Here is a 20,740-nt window from a genome sequence, read left to right as displayed (position 1 = left end):
GAATTAAAAGAAAATACTACAATCAGAAGTAATCACTGTGGTTTCCAGGAAAATAAAGCTTGTCAAACAGATCTGGTATTTATTCCTGAATATATTTTTTTTTGTTCCATGAAGTTAAAATTATGCTATGCAGAGAGAAAACAGAAACATCAAAATCTTGCAAGATTAACTGGCCACTCTCAACAAACAAGCTTTGACAGAAAAGTGTTATCAAAGAGCTGTTTCCAGTGATGTTATAAAGGACATGTCATTAAAAGCTTTCATCAGTAATTTGGAAGTAATATAAAATCGTGGCTGATAAAGTTTGCAGACAATACCTGACAAGATGATAAACAGTGATAATGACATCAGTTTTGCAGAGGAATCTGGTTACTGTGGTGAAATGGCACCAGGCTGAGCTCCTTTTAAAAAGACAAATGCCCCCACATTGAAGAATTAAGATCTTATCCCAGGAATGGAAAGCAAGCTCACATGAGCATTCAGTGTATTAAATCAGGAATTACTATGAAAATTTTACCTATGTATTAAAATTACTAAGTCCTTAACTATACTGAAATCCTGCATACTGTCCTGGTGCACAGATTTTATGGAGGACTCTGGAAAATCGATGAAGGTAGAAGAATAGAGCCACAAAACTTAAATGACATGTTTTAGTGAGAGAGTGTTCATGAGCTCAATTTGTTTGACTTACCCAAAAGAAAACTGAGAAGTGATTTGATTACAACATTTAAGTACCTCCGTGAGGAGAAACTGCAGGATATTAAGGAGCTCTGCCCTAGTGGAGAGAGGCATAAAACCCAGCAGTGGCTGGAAACTAATGCCAGAAAAATTCAAATGAGATGTGAGGCACACACTCATCACTCTGATAAAGATGAGCCATTGCAACAAACTGGCAAAGGGAAGTATTTTCCCTCTTCATGCTTTCAAAGCAGGACTGGACAGTTCTCTGAGGGATATGATTAAGCTGGACACAAGTTATGCTTTAATCAAATTATTGGGCTCAGTACAGAGGTAACAGGGAGAAATATAGTGGCTTGTGATACATGACAGATGAGACTAGAGGAACTAACACACACCCCAAGGCTAAACTCTATTAATCAATTTATCAATGCTTTATGCTGCCATCCACTGCTACAGTATCTGAGCACTTTCATATAAAATCAATAGCAATAGCAAAATCCCTTGTGGATTTCAAGGAGCTTCTGGAACTTTTGCTTTTAGGAGTAAAACTAATTAGGGGAGGATTTTTGAGGTTTTCTAGAGGAGGTCAGAAGATCTGTATTTATTCTTCTTGGTATAGACTGTATATTGCTATACTTCCTTTGAGCTTATTTTGAAGCAGTGAGCTAGTGATTTCAGTCAGGCACAGAACTACTAAATAGTTCTGCTTAAGTTACCTTGCACTCCTCTAATGCTTGCAAACATGCCAGTGAGTATCATGATACAACTGTCTCAGAGCTCTGCTTTTCAAGTTATTTAGGGTAAAGGACACTCGCTTTGCTGATACCAAGAAAAAATGTCTGCATGCCCAGAGAATTGTCATTTAGATGAAAATGAAGAGTGGCAGTAGGCCCAACGCACCATATAATCTCCTCCTTAAAAATTACATCTTTTCAGAGACAAGATACCACTCTAAGAGTATAACGTGTCTGTTCTACAATTCTTACTCCAAAGCAATTGGATTTTTATACCTAACCGTTATTATAGGCTTACAGTATAGGTAGGATGCAGTGTCCTCAAAATACATGTATTTCGCAAAAAAGCATTAATTCAACCTTAGACTCTACAAATGATAAAAATACAAAAGTATTTTTTGTACAGAAGTTCTTCCCAATGTAATATTTGACAAATGTACATCAACAAAGCAACTTCCAACTAATTTAGGGATTGCTTGAGGTCTAACACACCAAAAATAGAGCAAATTTTCTAGATGTTTCATTTTCCTTACATTAGCAAACTGTTAACACTTTATTCTTCAAGCTAAATCTATTTTCATTAATTACACCCTAGGCAAATAGGATTACTGCAAAAATAAAATATTGATCTAGTTTTTAAGCAATATTCTATCATTACTTATTTTTGCTCAGTTTTATTAATTGTTTTCATGGATCAGTGAAGAAAGTACTTCTCAAAACCCTGTGTGTTTCAATGGGCTATTTGCAGCTGTTAATTTTTCAGCTAGAAAAATTTTACATACTGTGCACTCTCTATTGCATTTTGTAATCCCTCTAAAACTTTGGGCTTTTTGAAGTTGTGAATCAACTTTCTCTTATTGTACACGCACAAAAAGAAGAGCCAGCTGAAGACTGCTTTTTCCTCAGAGACTGTCCAGCACCTACAGAAGCAGGGCAGAGACCAAGCCCCTCACTGCACACCAGATGCCCTGGCACTTGTCATACACTCATGCTGTTCTTCAAAGCCCTGCTGAGCCTGTCTGCCTCAGGTAAGCACAATGGCTCAGATCACCTCTGTTGAATTGTAACTGCTTCATCAGCCAAGCTTTTTTCCTGAAAGCACACCTCCAGCAAAAACCTTTATCTCTACAGAAAAAATAAAGACTAAAATTTTGTAATAGTCCACATGGAGCTGAAAGGAAAACTAAGTTTATTCCCTCAGCTACATCCACGAAACACACGGTGCTGCTTAGGACCTACTTTGGGTTGAAAACATGCTTATGGGCCCAGACTTATACTCATCCATTAGCACTGTGGAGAAAGCAGCGTGCTTTCTTGTGAGAGACTGAAATGTCAATTGATTGTCTCAAAGCTTGCTTGTGTGTGTGCTTTGAGTCATAGAGGGGTGTATGTAATGCCTCAAACATTCATCAAGGACCAGCTGTGGCCTTTGGAATTAGTCTAAGGAATGTCACCCAAGGAAGCAGGAGTGTATTGAAGGATGCACCCTCCCGCTGCCTCCCAATTGTATTGATAAACTCCTTAGGTAAGTTTCAAAGAGGGGGAAACGTGGACTGAGTGCAGCCAAACGTTTCCCCTCAAACACAAGTACAACTGATCACTGGCTTCATTCTGTGAGCCCAATACTTTGTGGCTCTATTGTGTATGCCAGATGCCATGCTTGACTTGCTAATGATTTTGCACCTTCATCATTGAAGAGGTGACAAGAACTGATAAGCATTGAGCATCTCTGCCCCATAAGCAGGATGATTGCTCAAGAATCATGAAGTCAGCAAAAACCTGTGGGAACAGAGGAATAACCAAAGGTGGGCAGGGTGGGTATGACCACTGACTCAGCTGGACAAGGGGTGGTGCACACCATTTTCCCCTCAATGGATGTGCAGAACCCATGCTCCACCTTTTTCTTCATGTCTCATGGAAATGAGTTTGTGAGACACCTGCCCCTCCTCATCTAGTATGCTAATCAGCTGATATAAGATGAACTTAAAAGATGACAGAAAACCTTGCTGTGTGTGCACCCACCACCAAAGACTGAGGACCAATGGGACACTGATACAAGGAAATAATCACCCACTTTGCAACATATTTACCTATAGCAACTTACAATGATTTCTGAATATTGCTTAATAATCCTGCTTGCACAGACTGTTCTATGGAATTTTGCCAGGGACTACTGTGTTCATCAAAACAAAGTCGTTTTCTGTGGAAACTTACAAAGAATTACTATGTTTGGCAAAAATAAGGGACATGTCCTTGGAAAGCAGATGTGCTCTAACTAGTTTAGTCTTTGTAGTGAATAGATAGCCATATATGGATGGTAGAAATTGACACACTGGTACTTACATCAGATAAAATGAGTAAACTGGCTGAAACCACTCTTGTTGTTCAAGAAATTGGCTAAGAGAATCTGTGCATGCTCCAAGGAAAAGTACAAGGTGAGGAAGACTGTGAGCCTTCCTCCAAAAGGCCCCCGAAGACGACCACCAGGAGGCAATGCGCAGGCGCAAAGAGAACATAAACTGCTGACTCCGGCCTCTAGAACTAACCCAGCCTTACTTATGCATATGGATATTTGTATTATGTAATACAATGAATATGTATATCCACACTAAGTTTTTGGTAAAATGTGCTGGGGGTGTACAAGCTTTGTGGAGAAATCCCCTTGCTGAGTAAACATACCTGCTTTATAACTCTGAGTTGTAGAGTCTGTTTCTTCAAATCAACTCTGCTAGATCCATGGTGGTGACTATTCTTGTGACTCTATTCCACATGCTTGCTTGATTTCTGCCTTTTTCTTCCATTCTGTCGTATCGCTACCACTCTCACTTTTAATAATAAGAACTGCTTTGGGTGTATGGCATTTGACCTTGTCTGTGTCTTAATCTCACTCTTGGGATCATACCAAAACCTCCACCGACACTGGACCGAGATGCCACTCCCAAAAGGGTACCCTTTTGGCTTGAAATGGTACAGTCAGCTTATCTCAGCAAACAGCCCAGTTCTGAAAGCACGTACCTGGTGGCAAAAGCAATACTGGCTAATGGATGTACCAGCCACCAAGATCCATGAGAAGAACAGATGGAGTGATAACCAACTCCTGGAAAAGACAGGCAGCAAGGAGACTGGAGGGCTAGTAGAAAAAGGAGGAAAGCAAGGAACAGCAAGAAGGAAAGATGAGTGCCCATGGCAGGCAGTAAAGTACCAATACATCAAGTTTATTGACTAGACTAGTGAAAAATATCAGAAGACAAGTATAGTATATAACACACCCTGGGTAGCAAAAGTACATTTTATTTCTTGAGTTTAGATCTACAATCCTGGTTCACTTTGGATAACACGATGGTATAAAAATGTAAAACAAAACAATAAAATAAAACATAGCAAAATATTTTAAAATGAAAAAATGAAGAGTACCAGTGACTAGTCAGAAACTGCATGATATCATACTTCTCAAATTTCACAATATTCAACTGGCAAGCGGAGTGTCTCCTAGGCTCCAGTTGTTCAGTGAGACACAGTAGGTTAGCATTATAAGGTTAAAACATCAACTTTAATTAAATCTAATTTCCCAGTCTTAAAATCAGGACTTAAAACTGATTATATTGTTTTAATTTTCTAGGAAGTCTAAAAAAACCCCCATGCACCCATGCCCTAAATACTCATTACTTCAATCACAAAGATTTGCAGTTTAGGATAACTTCTACAACTACTTTTGTATTTCAAAGTAATTCATATGAAATTACAGACTGGTTTAATGTGAACTGCTGTAGTAAAATGTGTTCACAAATGACTGGCAGCACATTAAGATTCATAAGACATAGACATAAAAGAACAAATGAACCTGTTGTACCCAAATTATAACTCTGAGAGTATGATATTAAATGAACCAAAGGAAGAATAGGCAAGTGACCTCCCAGAATATGAAGGTAGTAGAAAATAAATTAGGCTATTCTAATAAATTGTTGGTTTAATAATTTAATACAAACTATATAAAATAGAAAGGCCCTTTAGGAATACACAAAAAGCATTTTTAGAAATCAGTGTTCGATGCTAGAAATAACTGAGGAAATTAAAGACAGTGCAATCTAGCAGCAGTACTCCAAGCAGCGAGGAAGCCACAGGTAAGTTCCACATTTGCCCACCATGACCTTACAGAAGTCTGAAGCACAGAAACAATTCACTACCAAAAACTTCACACTCCCTTTCCTTCCCTAGCAAAATTCTGTTTGGTTTCAAGGGGACATTTATTAAAGCAAACTCCCAAATTTTTGCTTTGCTCTAAAACAACAAACAGATCAATAAATTATCTGTAGAAAAGAGCACTGAGGGAAGAAAGGGGAATATGAGTGAGAATATCAGTTCAACAGGTACCTTGAAAAGTCTTAAAGACTGTAGACTTAAGGTTGATTATATATTTACAGGTTTCTAACAGACTTACTTTGGGAACATAATATATGTGTATCTTATAAGTTTGGCACTCGTAAAACAGCAATAAACTATATCAAATAGTTTATTTAATAGGACTGATGAGTCCTGCTCTTGCAGATCCATTTTGATAAACAGAACAAGGAAACTGTCTTGATTTTTAATGAGTAAGGCCCATGACCAATGAAAGAGTGTTCCTAAATGAAGGCATTAATGGGGAGGAGAAGCTATCAAGTTTATTCTCCTCAGAATCTGACCCACATGCTAAAGTTGGGTGTTGATTAGTTGTTTTTTAAGTGTCATGCAGAATTCTAAAGAAGCAGGGCAGGAACCAACAAAGAGATATGAATAACCACATGTTTTCCCCTCCCCCTACAGCATGACCATTAGAAAAACCACTAAAAACACTATCACTAAATAGCAGCAAGGGGACGGTTACTGCTGGTTTCAAAGAGTTTAGATGGGGGAATACAGAGGACCTACAGCAATGACTTACAGCTAAAGACCTGCTGTTCCTTTCATTGGGATTTCAAAGGAAATAAGGAATCAGTCTTTTAAGACACCTGGCTGTCCCTTCACATAAGGGGCTGATACAAGAAAAGTAAAATGATTTGACTGAACCAAGGATGCTAATCCTTACATCTACCAAACCAGAAATTAGGCTCAAGGATAGAACACTATTTCAAAATTGTTAATTATTTTTCAGAGATCTGTAGTTCTCTAAGCTGTTTCTAAAAATTCTGCCTTCCTTGTTATCTCAGCATTTTATCCTTACAGGTCCAGCTGGAAACTAAACCAGAAATTAAATCAAAGGTGAACATCTAAAATGGAAACAGACTAGATCCCTGGTTTGTGCAACTAAGGTGGCACCAGATATGGGATGAGTGTTTAACAACCAAATCTGAAAGAAGTGACATTCACTGTTTCGATTAAAGGAACTCACAATCATATTGATCAAGTAGGCAGACAGCAACAAAGCCTCTATCATAAAAAAGGCCAGGGGCAATATTAATTGCTTCAGGGAAGAAACTACCACTTGATCACTCAAGAAACACAATAACTTTACTGGATGCTCAAAAATTCCTCCTACCTGAGCATCCTCAAATAGTAATCTGAAGAAAAAAAAAAACTCCAACTACAGTAGGACTACTCTTTGCAGAGACTGTAATAGTATCTCTTGTAATTTTTATAAGCATTCAAATGAAGGAAGAGCTTAGTGATTATCTTTTAAAAGCAGTGCAGGGAAAAGAGGGAGGGGAGAAAAAAGAAGAGTTGTAGAATCTTGCTAGCAAATCCACAGGAAGATGCACATTTGTAAGTTGAAATGAGGACTCTCTAAGGAACTGAATGCAGCTGTGCATAAAGCAACAGCAAAACTGAAGAGACACAACTGAACTTCTTCAATGCAAGAATTTCTGATTACTTAATATTTTTTCAAGAAACTTAAAATTTTAATAGGCCCACAGAAGCTTAAAAATGTATTAGAGAAGCACAAATCTTAAATTTTATGACAACTTTGGAGGACAAGCTGTTCTTATATAGATCTTGGTTACAAGAGAGAGATTTTGAGAAGTACTATAAAACGAGATTTTATCCTCACTTCCTGAAGTGGAAAATTCACTATTAACTCTGCAAACATCTTCTGTTTTTAAACCTCAGTAATAGTTTCTAGTAGTCCACTAGGACTACAATGCAACTGTGAGGCAACCTGCATTTCTATAGGAAATTATCCTGCAATATTTAAGATTTGGCAGTTAAATACAGAAAGCAAGTTGTGTTTCTCTGTAGAGCTAAACGTGGATCCAATAAGTTTTTTTGTAAGGGAACCTGAAGTGCATAGCATTTAATTTTGTAAAACTTGGGAGTCATGCTTTAACTGCTTGAGCAACTTGAGTAGATAACAAAGTGCAAAACTTTGTAGGAATTTACGTTATTCTTCTTAAATATACAGAGGAATTCAGCTGGACAGAACTGAAGTAAAGTTCAAAAAAGAAACAGAAGAAATCCAAGGAGATTAAAAACATGACAGAAAAATACTTAAGGTCCCTTTTCAACCATACAAGTTATGGCATCACTTCTGAGTGTTTCTGTGCACAGAGGAGCTCAGACTGACAGTAACAACCACCTAAGACACATCTAAGATTTGTTTCAAGATCCACAGTGATAAGTACCTTCCCATTACTTTGTACTTCTACTGTCTCTGCGACAAAAGAATCCACTTCCTGCTAATAAAGAAAAAGCCACATTACAGTTCTCTGCAACTTATTTTAATACACAAAATTACTGGAGCTATTCCAAATGCCATCCATTCACAAAGCAGTGAAGTGGGCAGGGAAGCTATGATAACTATGGTAATCACATTAGATACCACAAGAGAGAATGTAAAAATAACAACTATTTAAAATGGCTAATTTATTTAAAAAATAATGAAGATGCAAATAGCCTACACACTCATTTAAATTATGCAGGAATATTCCACTTAACCAGGTCAAAATAAAAAATTATATAGTCAGCAAATGGGTATTGTTAAACTGGCTTGATAGCTGAAGATCTTTTAATTTGAAACAGAAACTAGACAATGAAAAAGAACTCAAAACTTCTAAGAAATGGAAATTCTAGATAAGTCCATGCATTTGGAGACAGCTTTATAAACCAGGCAGGAGAAACCAGAAGTCTAATAGTTTTTCAACAGATAAGCTAAAAGGGTAGAAGACTGATTTTATCCCTCAGTTTCACCCCATTTAATCCACTACAAATACCATCACACCCATAAATGTGAGTAAATAAGCAGTGGTGCTTTGTTTCAGTTTTCACTCAAGAGTGCCCAATAATGCACATATAGACAATTCATTACACCTTCAGCTTTCCCTCTTACATGTTTTGCTTTTAAACATTCCAAGCAGACCCAGACCCTTCACTCCTCCCACCACTATTTTGCAGTCATTTTCTTTTCCGTGCTGTCTAGATGGGGAGTATAATTTGGGAGAAGGAAAAGAAGACTGGCTTCTCAGTCATTCTGTTGTGGAAAGTGCACAGACAGAAGGGTGGTAAGCCTGTGTGGTTGAGTATGTCTAATATGGACAGAAACCTGGTACAAAGTAACAAAAATGTTGACAGTTCAGTTTTCCAAACAACATCTTGCCAGAAGTTTGTAACTTGACCAAATTCAGGTCAAAACCAGCAAAAGCAACTCCATATTGCTTTAAAATCTGTATAAGATCAGAATAATGAAAAATATTTTTTTCTTCTAAACCTCTTAACCTTTCTAAGTTCAAATGAAAAGCTTACCAAAACCAATTCAACTGCCATTACAGGTCACCCTCAGTCCAAATTTTGGCAAAATTACAAACAGCTGGAAATCCATTTTCATAAGGCTTATACAGCCTTATTAACAGGCAAAGGTACAAGTACCATAAATAAGGATGTTTCAGTCTCATTAAGGGATAGCTGGCCTTTCATTCTGCCTACAAAGACAGATAGAATTTCATACCAATGAGACAACACATCTTCAAATAGATCTCTTCACCATGAGACTGATCCCTTTAAAAAGAGACAGAATAATGGTACCATGATATAGAGGCAAACCAAGCATGATGAAGACATATTTATCTTCATTTAACCTGAATGAACATTTCCCAATGTTTACATTTTTCTACAAAACTTTGTACTTCCATTAGCATTACGTAATTTTATAATAAATAAATCAGTAAAAATAGTAGTTTTGTCAGGTCCTGTTTTGTTGTTTACTTACTATGTCTGCAGAAAAAACAATGTTTCTAAAACTAGACAGCAATAATGATCAACAGGTTAAATGTAGGTTTCTATATTTATGTGCATATAACCTTACAAATCAGGTATTAAAATGTTTGAGAGTATAACAGGTTTCTAGCCCACTACTTGGTTTTCCAGACTTCTTACTTTCTGCAGGTTTTCTTTGCAAGTCAGATTTGGTTTTGAAGGTAGGTCATCGTTCTAAATTTAAAACATAGGGATTACAGAACTAAAAATTTATTTGAAACAGACAAATACTCTGGAGAGTTACTTAACAGAAGCTACTAAGCACTTGCTGGTTTTTAAGATCACTAGAGTGTTTATGAGTGTTACTTGGAAATGGAAAATTGAGGTGAGCAGTTTAAGTATATATTAATAAAAATTAAAGAAAAACTATGGCATAAGTCAATATATTCTGCTATTTGTAATATGCTAAGTAAACAACTCTTGAAATAAGCACAAAGTAAGAATTTTTATCCTATGATAACCGTCAATATTAACCCTTTTTGTTCTAATTGCCTACAAAAAATGAAATTTAAGTGGAAAGGCTGATGCTAATGTTAACACTCCACTTTTTTCTAAAATGTTTCACTGGGTTTTATGCAGTATCTTCATGTGCATACAACACAAACTAAATTCAAAACTGAAAGTTTCTGCAAAGACAAAACACAGGAAACAGGATGAAAAAATACAAACACACAGTACAAGTAAAAAAAAAGCTGAAGACAAATTGATATAAAAATCAGTATTTATGTAAAAAAATAATGCATTGTATATTGTAAAATCAGTCAATAACAGTATTCACCTTCACAAACAGACGTCTAGATTTTCAGACTTCAAAAGGTTACATAGCAAAGAAAGGAGACTGTAACTACATGTGAGGCAGACTGCTTCCTAGTTTTCCTCCCAGAAATTTACACCCTGAGCCAGCAGGGAGATTAGAAGCAGAATATAAACTTTGATTACAGTGGAGTGTGTTTTAGTACTGCTAAAGCATTCATCCAGCTCACATAGGTCTGGGAGTCAGAGCCAGCCTGCCATTAACAAAGAAATGGCCACAAAGATTAAGCTTCTAAAATGGGGTGGGATGAAGGTGCAAGTCAGTGAGTGGATTCTCCATGTTCAACACAGGAACTTTTATGGAATCCAAAAATTCACTTTATAAAGACTTCATCTCAGTTAGACATGTTATCCAAGATCAAATATATTTTACAAATACATTTCATACCATGCAAGTTTAAATAATATTTTACTGTAACACTAGAACTCAGTCTTTTTCTTCATGTTTTTCTCTGAAAAAAAGTTTGTATTATATAAACAGAACTTTTTTTCACAAAGATAACTAAAGAAAGCCTAATCCTTACCTGTTACATATCATTATCACCCTACTGACAGTAATGCATTCATGTAGTTGAAGGTCTGCCCCAAAACTATTTTAAAGCCATGTTATTAAAAAAATATGGTAACAGGATATATTGTCTAAGAAACCCATCTAATATACAGTCTGATGAAGAATCAGTACTCTTATTACAGGTCATCACTTTTAGGTACTAAACACTCTATAATAATAATCAGGTAATAACTCTTATTAAGGAAATGCAACAGCAACAGCTTTCCCCCATGTTTGATTTTTTTTCGCTACTTCCAAAATGCCATATAAAGCTGCAAAACCATGAAATTTTATAAAGTATTATAAGACAGACATCTTCAAGCTGAATTTTTGCTAAAAAAAATCCCTCTGTTTTGGCCATGATGCCTCAATGATGTTGAAACAAATGCTGTATGTATATTAAAAAATCTCCGTATCTACTGACAGAGAAAACTAGTATCACATACTAGTTATTAATTTATCAGAAAATTGTATTTATAATGTGCAGTTTACACCTAAGATAAGCCAAACAAGATTGTCAAAACAGTACTTCAACATGTAAGAGATGAACATATAAAGGCACATACAGATTGTCAATAATTATATCACATTTCTTTGAAAACAGAATATTTTCTGCACTTGTAAACAACTTCGTTTACGTAAAAGTTCACACCCTTAAAGTGAGGTTAGTGCTGCTGACTCAGTTATTGCTACATTCACAGTTTAACAGAATTTTAGACAATATATGAGGTACACTCCCAAATAGAGCCATCTTAATTTCTTACTTGTTCATTTGATCATGAAATAACTATGAGATAATTATGCAGACTAAAACTACTGGCCACAGAAGCCAGTAACACCCAAGTCATTGGATCCAAGATAAACATCATCAGTGATTAAACTTCAAAAGAGCAAAAAGTCACCTTTGCAGAAAAAAGTTCCTTTTCTTCATTACATGAATATTTTCTTCATTTCTATGTATTCTAGTAAACTTTAGCACATTAAGAGCCGATCCAAGACATATTAGAATTTTTGCACCTTTTGACCAGCATGTTAAGTCTCTTGATTTAACAGCTTGGAGTAAAAATCACCTTCCCTTTGATCTTCTAGCATACAAGTGTTTTATGCTTTTTGTTAGCTGCTTTATGAACACTTTGTATACTCTTCCACAGTACGTATGCATGGTTTTCCGTAATTCCAGTTCTAGAGGCCGCAACAAGGAATGCACCAGATCATCTCCAAATGAATACTGTCAAGAGGTTAAGAAAAGAAGACTTAAGGTCAATACGGAAGAGTGCCATTATTCAGAGTTATTAAAATGCCTTTGAACATTGTATTTGCTATCTAAAGTTTTATTAAATGTTTTCAAGAAGTCCTGAATGCAGTATCTGAAAAACATATTTTCAATAAGCCTAACAAGCAAGACTTCTTTTTTTTTTAAAAAACGTAGGCAAATTAATATATCCAGACAGACAAGGAGAAAATTTAAAATGACCTTATTAAATTAAAAATTTACAGATCTAAAATGATTTCTGATTATTTGTTTGTTCAACACTAATTTTCTTGGATGACACATAACTTTTAAAGAATACAATTCTTATCAAATTATAATGAAACAACAGTATGAGAAGTGGTACTGTGAACTTTCATTAAACTGAATGATGGTCAAAACACATACTAGGTTTACAATGGACATGAAATAAAGAAGTCATTAATTCAACAGTGCAATATTTTTTATAAACAAATGATAAGCTAAAACAGCATTTCAAAGTAACAGTTTTTTTCATCTTATTACCACTGAATCAGCATTGCTTTACACAGTTTCTCTGACATATTCATAAACCAAATGGGATCATAAATAAAAAGAAATAATTTTTTCTTCTGTTTTTGACAATGCACAAAGGAAACAAAGAAATCGTATTTTTATGGAAACACATTCACTTTCCCTGCAATGTATTCTCAGACCCCCAAAAGTACTTTTCTTCATTTTTATATCCATATGACAACATGTAATAAAGCACCATTAAAATATACTATTGATTTTTGAAGGTTATACACACACAATAGCCTGCTACATTAAAATGTGCATCAGTGCTAAATTTTACAGCTCTTCAGTGAGTATACTGATGTAGTGATAAATAGTTTATTAGATTACTTATTTGCAGAATGAAAATAAGTCAGTTTGCTTCATATTTAAAGAAACAGCAACATATTAATAAGCTGAATCTCCAGAAAAGGTCAAAACACAGTATTAAAAAAAAATTTCTACAATCCAAATCTATCTACAATTAAATGTTAAAATGTTGCAGTACATACATATAAACTTTGGGAAGAAGTAAGGGTTTTTTTCCTGCATTTTAAAATCTCCAGAGAAACGAGGCTTCTGGTGATTCCAAATGCTCATACAGTTTACTAGATGTATTTATTAAAGGAACGGGAATAAAGCCTTTTAAACAGACATTTACAACTACAGGCAATGTTTTAGAATCATAACCCAGACACAGTCTATACTATGTTTCAAAAGATGATCATCACAAAAGAAATACACTGGAATGCTATCCAAGCAGTGAAGGAAAAATTGGTGAAAAACTTAACATCACTTAAAAGAGGAATCAGTTACTTTGTTGCAATCTAAGTATCAATAAAACCCAGAAACTACATGCAGCACTGTAGATAACATTAAAAAAATTACTTTGCACAAGTACAATGCTGAAAACACTTACATTTTTTATTGCTTCATAGACAGCCCTAAAAGTTGGTTGTTTATCATCATGGTAAACACCTCTGTTTCCATGAAGAATAAATATACCTTCTTCTTCAGCTTCCTTACAATTGCTTCCATAGATGCAGTGGTCAGGACGATAATTCCATTGGCATGGAAAGACATAAAGACTTTCTGTGCAGAAAAATGAAAACCCTGGATTAAGCACCAAAATAATTTCAGGAAATACACTAATCTCTTTTTTTCTTAAGGCTGCTTTATAAGTTTCTGTACACTTGTTTTGAAATCTAACAGCTAATTACAGTCTAGCAAGCTCTAATGCTGTCTCTGAAAGTAAACACTCTCAGAAAACAGTAGTGAAAAGTGAATACTTTCACTGAAAAATTCTGCTAAGGGTGTTTTCCTGGATTTTTCAACATCTTAGAAAAGATCAGCTTTGTCACATCAGACTTAAAATGAATGTGTATTTACCTGGATTGTGAAAAAACATAATGTTCAATAGATCCTGATCGCCCCATGTTATGTTCAACTTGTACTTCTTCAGCAGTGGCATAAGAATTTCTCCCCACTGTAACCGGACTGATGTCATATCATTCTATTAAACAAATCAAAGCAAAACATTCAGGACAATTATGCCTATAAAGAAGGAACTACCCTACATAACCAAAGTAATTTGCTTTTCAAAGTTACAATATCAAATGTATAGATGATTTCCTCCTTTTATACAAATGAGCACATCGAAGGAAAATAGTTATGGACATTTCCAATATGCTTTATTTCTCAAATATTATAAGGAAAATTATATGCATCTCTACTTCTATTGAACTGCCACATTAAATACTGGTCTTCAAGATTTCCCTCAAACATTTTAAACTGAGAGTTCTAACAAATAGCAAGGTTTTTAATACAGCAGTAGGATCCAACACAAAAACTGAATGAAAGAGATGCATGCAAGTAGATGGGCACTATTTAAATATCCAGACTTCACGCAATTTCTGTTTTTACCACAGTGATAATATACACAGGTTTTAAAGTTAATGTCAAAAATTCAAAACAGATCAGTATAAAATTATTAAACGGTTCCAAACACATAAAGCTAAAAGATACTGGCTACAAAGCAGCATATAAAAATATGGAAATCTTTCAAAGGTTTTCAAAAGAATTTTCATTGAGTTGAACTAAGTTTTTTAGTTACTGAACTTAAACTTCCACAACAAAGACACAACTTTTCACTAGCAAAAGGCAGGAAGACTCTAAACCAACAGCTGTTACTTAATTCCCAAATTCTTCATTTAGCAAAATCACTTCAAAGGAGGAGTTCCTCTAAGGTTCTGGCTGAGAAGGTGCTACTTAGAGTAAGCTGGTCTACTCTGAACTCCACATTACCAAAGGGGTCACCATCTGCAGTGTAACAGGTTGCATATTCTAAAGCTTATTTCTTATTTTTACACCACATTTAAGCTCAACTAGAACAGAAAAGGAACAAGGCTGCTCACTCTGTACCTTCCACTCCAGTTGGAAAAGTAAGGATGGAATAACAGAAAAACCCAAAGAGAAAAAATTCCTGAACAAGTACAGGATTGTACCCTTGTGATTCTTTTTTGCCAAGTTGACAAAAAAAAAAAAAATTAGAACTCCAGCATGGCTTGGGATCTGTATACAGAAACACCATGTTAAGAAACAGAAAGTATTACCAAGAGCAAAATATTCAGTTTTAAAATTACTGTATCAAAGACTTTCTTCTCTGAGCTTTCAACTGACAAACTAAAAAGTACAAAAATTAGCAGTTCAGTTTTTAGTCTTTCCTGAAATCATTTCAGCCATCAAATATAAAGGGCTTTCAGAATTAAGACTAAAAAAATAAATACTATCAGATTTCAGATAAGAATTAATACAAAAAAGATCTATAGCTTATATTACGTAAGAAGGCTAACGGAATATTACAGTCCCTTCTGTCCTAAAAAATTTATGACTATGATTGCTTGCAAGTATTTGATGAGAGCAGGTGTAAGAAATGCACAAGAGAATTCTTCTCTAGCAAGAATTATCATTAGGCTCAGCGCAATGTGATTAAATAACAGAAAACACATGCTTAACACCAAGCTAAAAACTTCCAAAAAGCAAATCAATCAGACTGAACCATGGTGGGTAAAGATTACTCCCTCACCTGTACTTTACCATCCATAAAATATTGACCTATTGTTTAAATTTAGAATTAATGCTAAGAATTAAAAACAGAATTAAATTGGCTCGCTGATACCAGGGATAATCGTGGTAATAAATAAAGTTTTAGAGCAACCCATAGAAATATTACTTGAAATCGTTAAAGTCATTATTTCATATAATTTTCATAGTTTTAATAGCAGTGAAATCTAGACTATAACGCAAGGAGATGCAAAGCAGGTAACATCATACATCATGTTGATAGATGTCTAGAAGCAAGATTACTTGACAAATAGTGCTAACAGATTTAAGAATTGGAAGCTGTAATATTTCAATAACCTTTGCATACATAGAAAAGTTATAATAATATAAATACAAAATAAATATATTAATTTATTAACACTTCTGTATAATTAAACCAGCGTAGGAATCACAGGGCAAAAGAAACTATTTGAACAGTTACATAACCTCCTCCTTTAAAATTCTACTGTAACTTCTAGTGAGGTCAAACGGCATAAGAAGTAGAATACTCAAGTTCAGTCAAAATTGGCAACAGAATTGCTTCTCAAAAGTTACTCAAGTAAATATGAGAAAAATAACTATGACAGCTTAAAGATTTCCAGAATGATAAACCTTGTGTTCAATATTCAGTAAGTTGCAAAGAAGGTTAAAGAGTTTTAAGAAAAAACAACGCACTAGTAGTGGGCATTTCTGTCATGACATCAAGCTGATGTAGACAGGCTCTTACAAACTCTCAAAATTCTAGTTTGAGTGGAAGAAAATGTGTAAGAACAAAATATACATAAAGGCATTAAGATATTCTCCTACATGTTTTTTTCTTTTTTAAGATGCTCTGCTTTAATTAGTTGGTCATTACTGGTTTTGTCCCAGAAGACTTCTGCCTGGCCAAGCCTGAAGTCAAGACTTACAAGAGCTGTCACATTCAGCCTGCAGCAACTTAGTATTACCTTTCTCTTAATTCTAGTAAGAAAATAGGAAGTTGAGGAAAAATACTAAAATCATACAACAAGAACTAAACAAACTGCAGCTCTGTACCACAAAGAGTTGACCAATTTAAATTTTCTACATGCCAAATGTGAGCAAGCCCTCTTCCTTCTGGTTACACGACTCTATCCTGTACTTGCATTAACAGTGTAGTGCTTACAGTTACTAAATGTTTGTGTGAGTTGATTTACTTCACTAACCCAGCAAAAGTATTTATTTTTTCTACTGTTACCAAACTTAACTGAATTGTAGAAGGGACCAAAAAGCACCAGTGGCTAGGACAACATAAATAAGAAAAGCAGAGAAAAGCAGCTGGTAGGAGATGGGAGCCTTCCTTTTAGAAGCAATTAGCTTTTGCACAGGCTCACCATATTTCCTGGAACTACAGACTTAAGCAATACTGAAAGGCTTAAAAAAAAAGTGTATAATGCCTTAGGTCATAAAAACTCTCTGAACTTTGATATTTTTTTGTCTAAAGCATACCCATGAACTTCTCCTTTGCACACACTATCCAGAGTTATTTTGTTTGGGGCTTGTTTGGTTTTGTAAGAGTTCATTCCTTTCTATGATTGCATATGTCTCAGGCAACAACTAAGTTTTGATAAAAGTCATTGTTCTCTATTCACAAAGCTTCACTGGTCTAGGACTTTTTGTCACAACACTGTATCTGTAGTATCTGCTACACCTTTTCCATTTTAAAAGTATCTACATCTGTATGTATACAAATATTAAAAAATCACCCACTATTACCTCTTCTATATCCTAAATGCTCTTGCATGTTTTACATTCCCATTCTTTAGCTGCTGTTTAGCAAAGACAATAGGTAGGCACTAACCATCATAAGCTTCATTATCAATTCTAGTCTTATGTCCAGTTATGTACTGTTTAATGACCACACTATATTCAGTAAGACATATGTGCATGCATATGTATCTGTATATATGTATACACATGTACATATATATACAATGCATATATTTGTATTGTACATATATACACAGAGTCTCAAAACACACAAGACAAATAATGATAGATAGGACCAGGAGTGACAACTTCCATTAGGCACCATAGATAGCAAAGTAGCTAGGATGCTTGTCTGAAATGAAGAGACCTGAGAGTCCTGAAAAGATTGAGGCTTGAATAAGTAAGTGGATAAAAGATGACTTAATCCTGGAGCAATACATGGAACTACAGGTTTTCTGCTACACAGATGAGCACTATAACCTCTAAGTCCCCAGTTCTCCTTATTTATTCATTTTCTGGTTCCTCCTGACTCTTACAAATCAATGTGACAACAGAAGAAAGATGCTTAAAGGCCTCAGGCAGCTCAGCCTGTAATTTCAGACTGAAGAAACTACAATAGACAAAGAACCCACACTTTTAAATCCATCGTATTGGAGCAATATCCTGATCCAAAACTTCCACTGTTTAAACAAGTGCTCTAGTCACTAGACAGTCATACAAAAAGGTCTACAGGAAGCTTTTTAAAGATACCAGAATCTATATACATACTCCTTGAGGAATCTGTTGAGTCTCCTGAATGTATATAAACAAATTTAAATCCTCCTGTAAGACAATGAAGAATTTTCTAACTCTACTGTATTTGACAGGAATAGTTAGTGGGACACAACATGGGACAGTATAAGGTCAAAAATTATCTGCAGTGTTGCTGGCAAGGGTTACTAGGACTACTGCTGAATTTGGTTTACCTCTATTCTAAAGGCTTGAGACTAGTAGCTCCTTTGCTATCAGTCACAAGAGAAGCCATACACTCTCAGGCTTACTGTGTGTAGTCTCAACTACACTAAACCCTTTTCAAAGTTTCGCTGTGAGGCTTGCAATTTTTCATATTGACCAATCCTCCTTTTAAGACATTAAAGGAACCTGAAGGTGAAAACAAAGTCTCTGCAAGTCTCCACAAACAACAGAGGTTTTGTAATAACGCTCATGCATCTCAGGGCCCTGTGATGCTCTGCAAGCCTGAGACCACACTCTAGGTACTAGGGGAGCACAAACTAAATAGTCCCCCTGCTGAGTTCACTCTAAACCAAGATCTCAATAATCGATACTGTGGAACAGAAAACTCTTTTCCTGCTTAGTCATTACCCAGGCTACACTATCTAGCAATGATATGATGAGAAGAGAACAATCAAGCATTCCTAAGTTTCAGATAACCTAGCAGCTCTCTAGACATCCTCAAACAGTTCTTTCTGACAGGGCTGAGCATGCTACCACAATCCTGACATTACAGGACACTTCCCCAGTGTGTCCAATAGGTGGAAGGACTAAATCAGCAACATGGGTTAGAAATCACGAGGTAGTCTCCCATCAGAAACAATTTTGAGCCTTCCAATACCAAAAAGTCTTCACTGATAAGTAGATTGATCACTGCCAGTATGGTCTAGCGCAGAGTCTTAGCAAGCCAGTCACACTGGAGAAAGTATCTACCTCTACAAATTCAAAGCTTGAACAAATAACAAACATCACACTTGCCAGAAACACCTAAAACCAGAGGCAAAACAGCTGGATGCTCAGCTAGATGCTCGGCATTTGTTACACGAGGGCAAGGTTTTAAATCAAGACGGGTATCTAGAGAGAGCATTTCAAACTGCTGCAGCTGAAATGGAAAATCCATATATGTCAAAACACTATGCATCCAAACATTCTATCTGTTTCTTGCTCAAGACAATTGAACTAAGACTCCAGGAAAGATGCACAGGATGACAAAAACAGGGAAAAAAGGTATAGGAATGGAGAGAAAAAGATTAAATTTGTGCAAGAAAAAAGTTCTCAGCAACCTTGTTAAAAGCTGCACACACTCACAAAAAAACAACCAAACAATCCCCCAAAACCCCAGGTATACAGAACACACCACCTTTTTTATTTCATTTTACTTCTTATTATCAAGCAAGAGTGAAAGAGTATTTCTTGGCATACACCACTAGTCTCAAATGTTTGAGGAATATTCACAGTGCACACACAAGCAATCCTGGACAATTATGAATTTCAGAAGACACGCGAAAGCAAGGGCCAGACAAATACATGCATCAGATACAGAAGGGGAAGTCTAAGCTTCAAGTGACAGTAAAGCTCTGGAAAGGATGCCAAAGAATGATGACTAATGGTTAAAGGCAGAAAATGCTGCATTTCTAACATTTAAAGCAACTGAAGCAGAGCAGGGGAATGGGTTAATTGCTTTTTTATTTTTGTCAACTAAAGCCACCAAAAAGGGCTTTGAATAATGTGCTTTGCTACCAGGAAGCTTTGTTCTGTTTCTGCCTCTCTTTCTCAAGTGCCCTTTCATAATTCTGAATATTTAGTACACTTGCACAGCACTGGGGAGACCACTCCAATCTAAGTTCCTTTTCCTTTATTGTATAAATGCTAAGCCTGCAACTCATCAAGCAGACCTGCTTAGTACAGTACGTACTGGACAATTTGTGAAAGAGCATTATATGAATGTTTTCAGGACAATTTAAGACTTTTTTTTTGTTATGATTCCCTATACCAGTGATAACACACAATCTTCCTCACTACAGTAAGTTCACTGGCCCACTTAGCCAGAAACTGTACATCACATTAGGTACACTGCAGTTTGCCAGCAGGATCATGAGAAAATCATATGGATTTGCGCCTTGCCTTACAGCTGAGGTCTTATACATCACAGATATTCATCCCCATAACAAAGAACAATTTTAAAAAAATCACTTCCTTCAAGGCGGGTTTTGGTTTAGCAATCTGACATGTTTCATTGTGTAATAAATATACAACATGGCAGCAACAGGAATACATAGCAGATATTTTCACAACCTGAAAAATACTCCAGTCCTCTAGTACCAAGGGACAGCAAAATACTCCATGTTGAATTTC

At 35.7% G+C, this 20,740-nt stretch overlaps 1 protein-coding gene across 2 annotated transcripts in view; it reads right to left on the bottom strand.

Moving 5' to 3' along the window:
- Positions 1-10,341: 10,341 nt before the first annotated feature.
- Positions 10,342-20,740, bottom strand: part of GXYLT1 (glucoside xylosyltransferase 1) — a 33,837-nt gene continuing 23,438 nt past the window's right edge. For both annotated transcript variants that reach the window (XM_074901538.1, XM_074901539.1), the window contains 3 exons: positions 14,174-14,297; positions 13,704-13,876; positions 10,342-12,229 (listed from right to left, as the gene is read on the bottom strand). In XM_074901538.1, the coding sequence (XP_074757639.1) occupies positions 12,068-12,229; positions 13,704-13,876; positions 14,174-14,297 (459 nt within the window). In that variant the 3' untranslated portion in view covers positions 10,342-12,067. The remainder of the gene's footprint in view (positions 12,230-13,703; positions 13,877-14,173; positions 14,298-20,740) is intronic.

The sequence above is a fragment of the Athene noctua genome, chromosome 3 (genome assembly GCF_965140245.1).
Source record: "Athene noctua chromosome 3, bAthNoc1.hap1.1, whole genome shotgun sequence".
NCBI lineage: Eukaryota > Metazoa > Chordata > Aves > Strigiformes > Strigidae > Athene > Athene noctua.
This window is presented reverse-complemented; position numbering and strand designations above follow the sequence as displayed.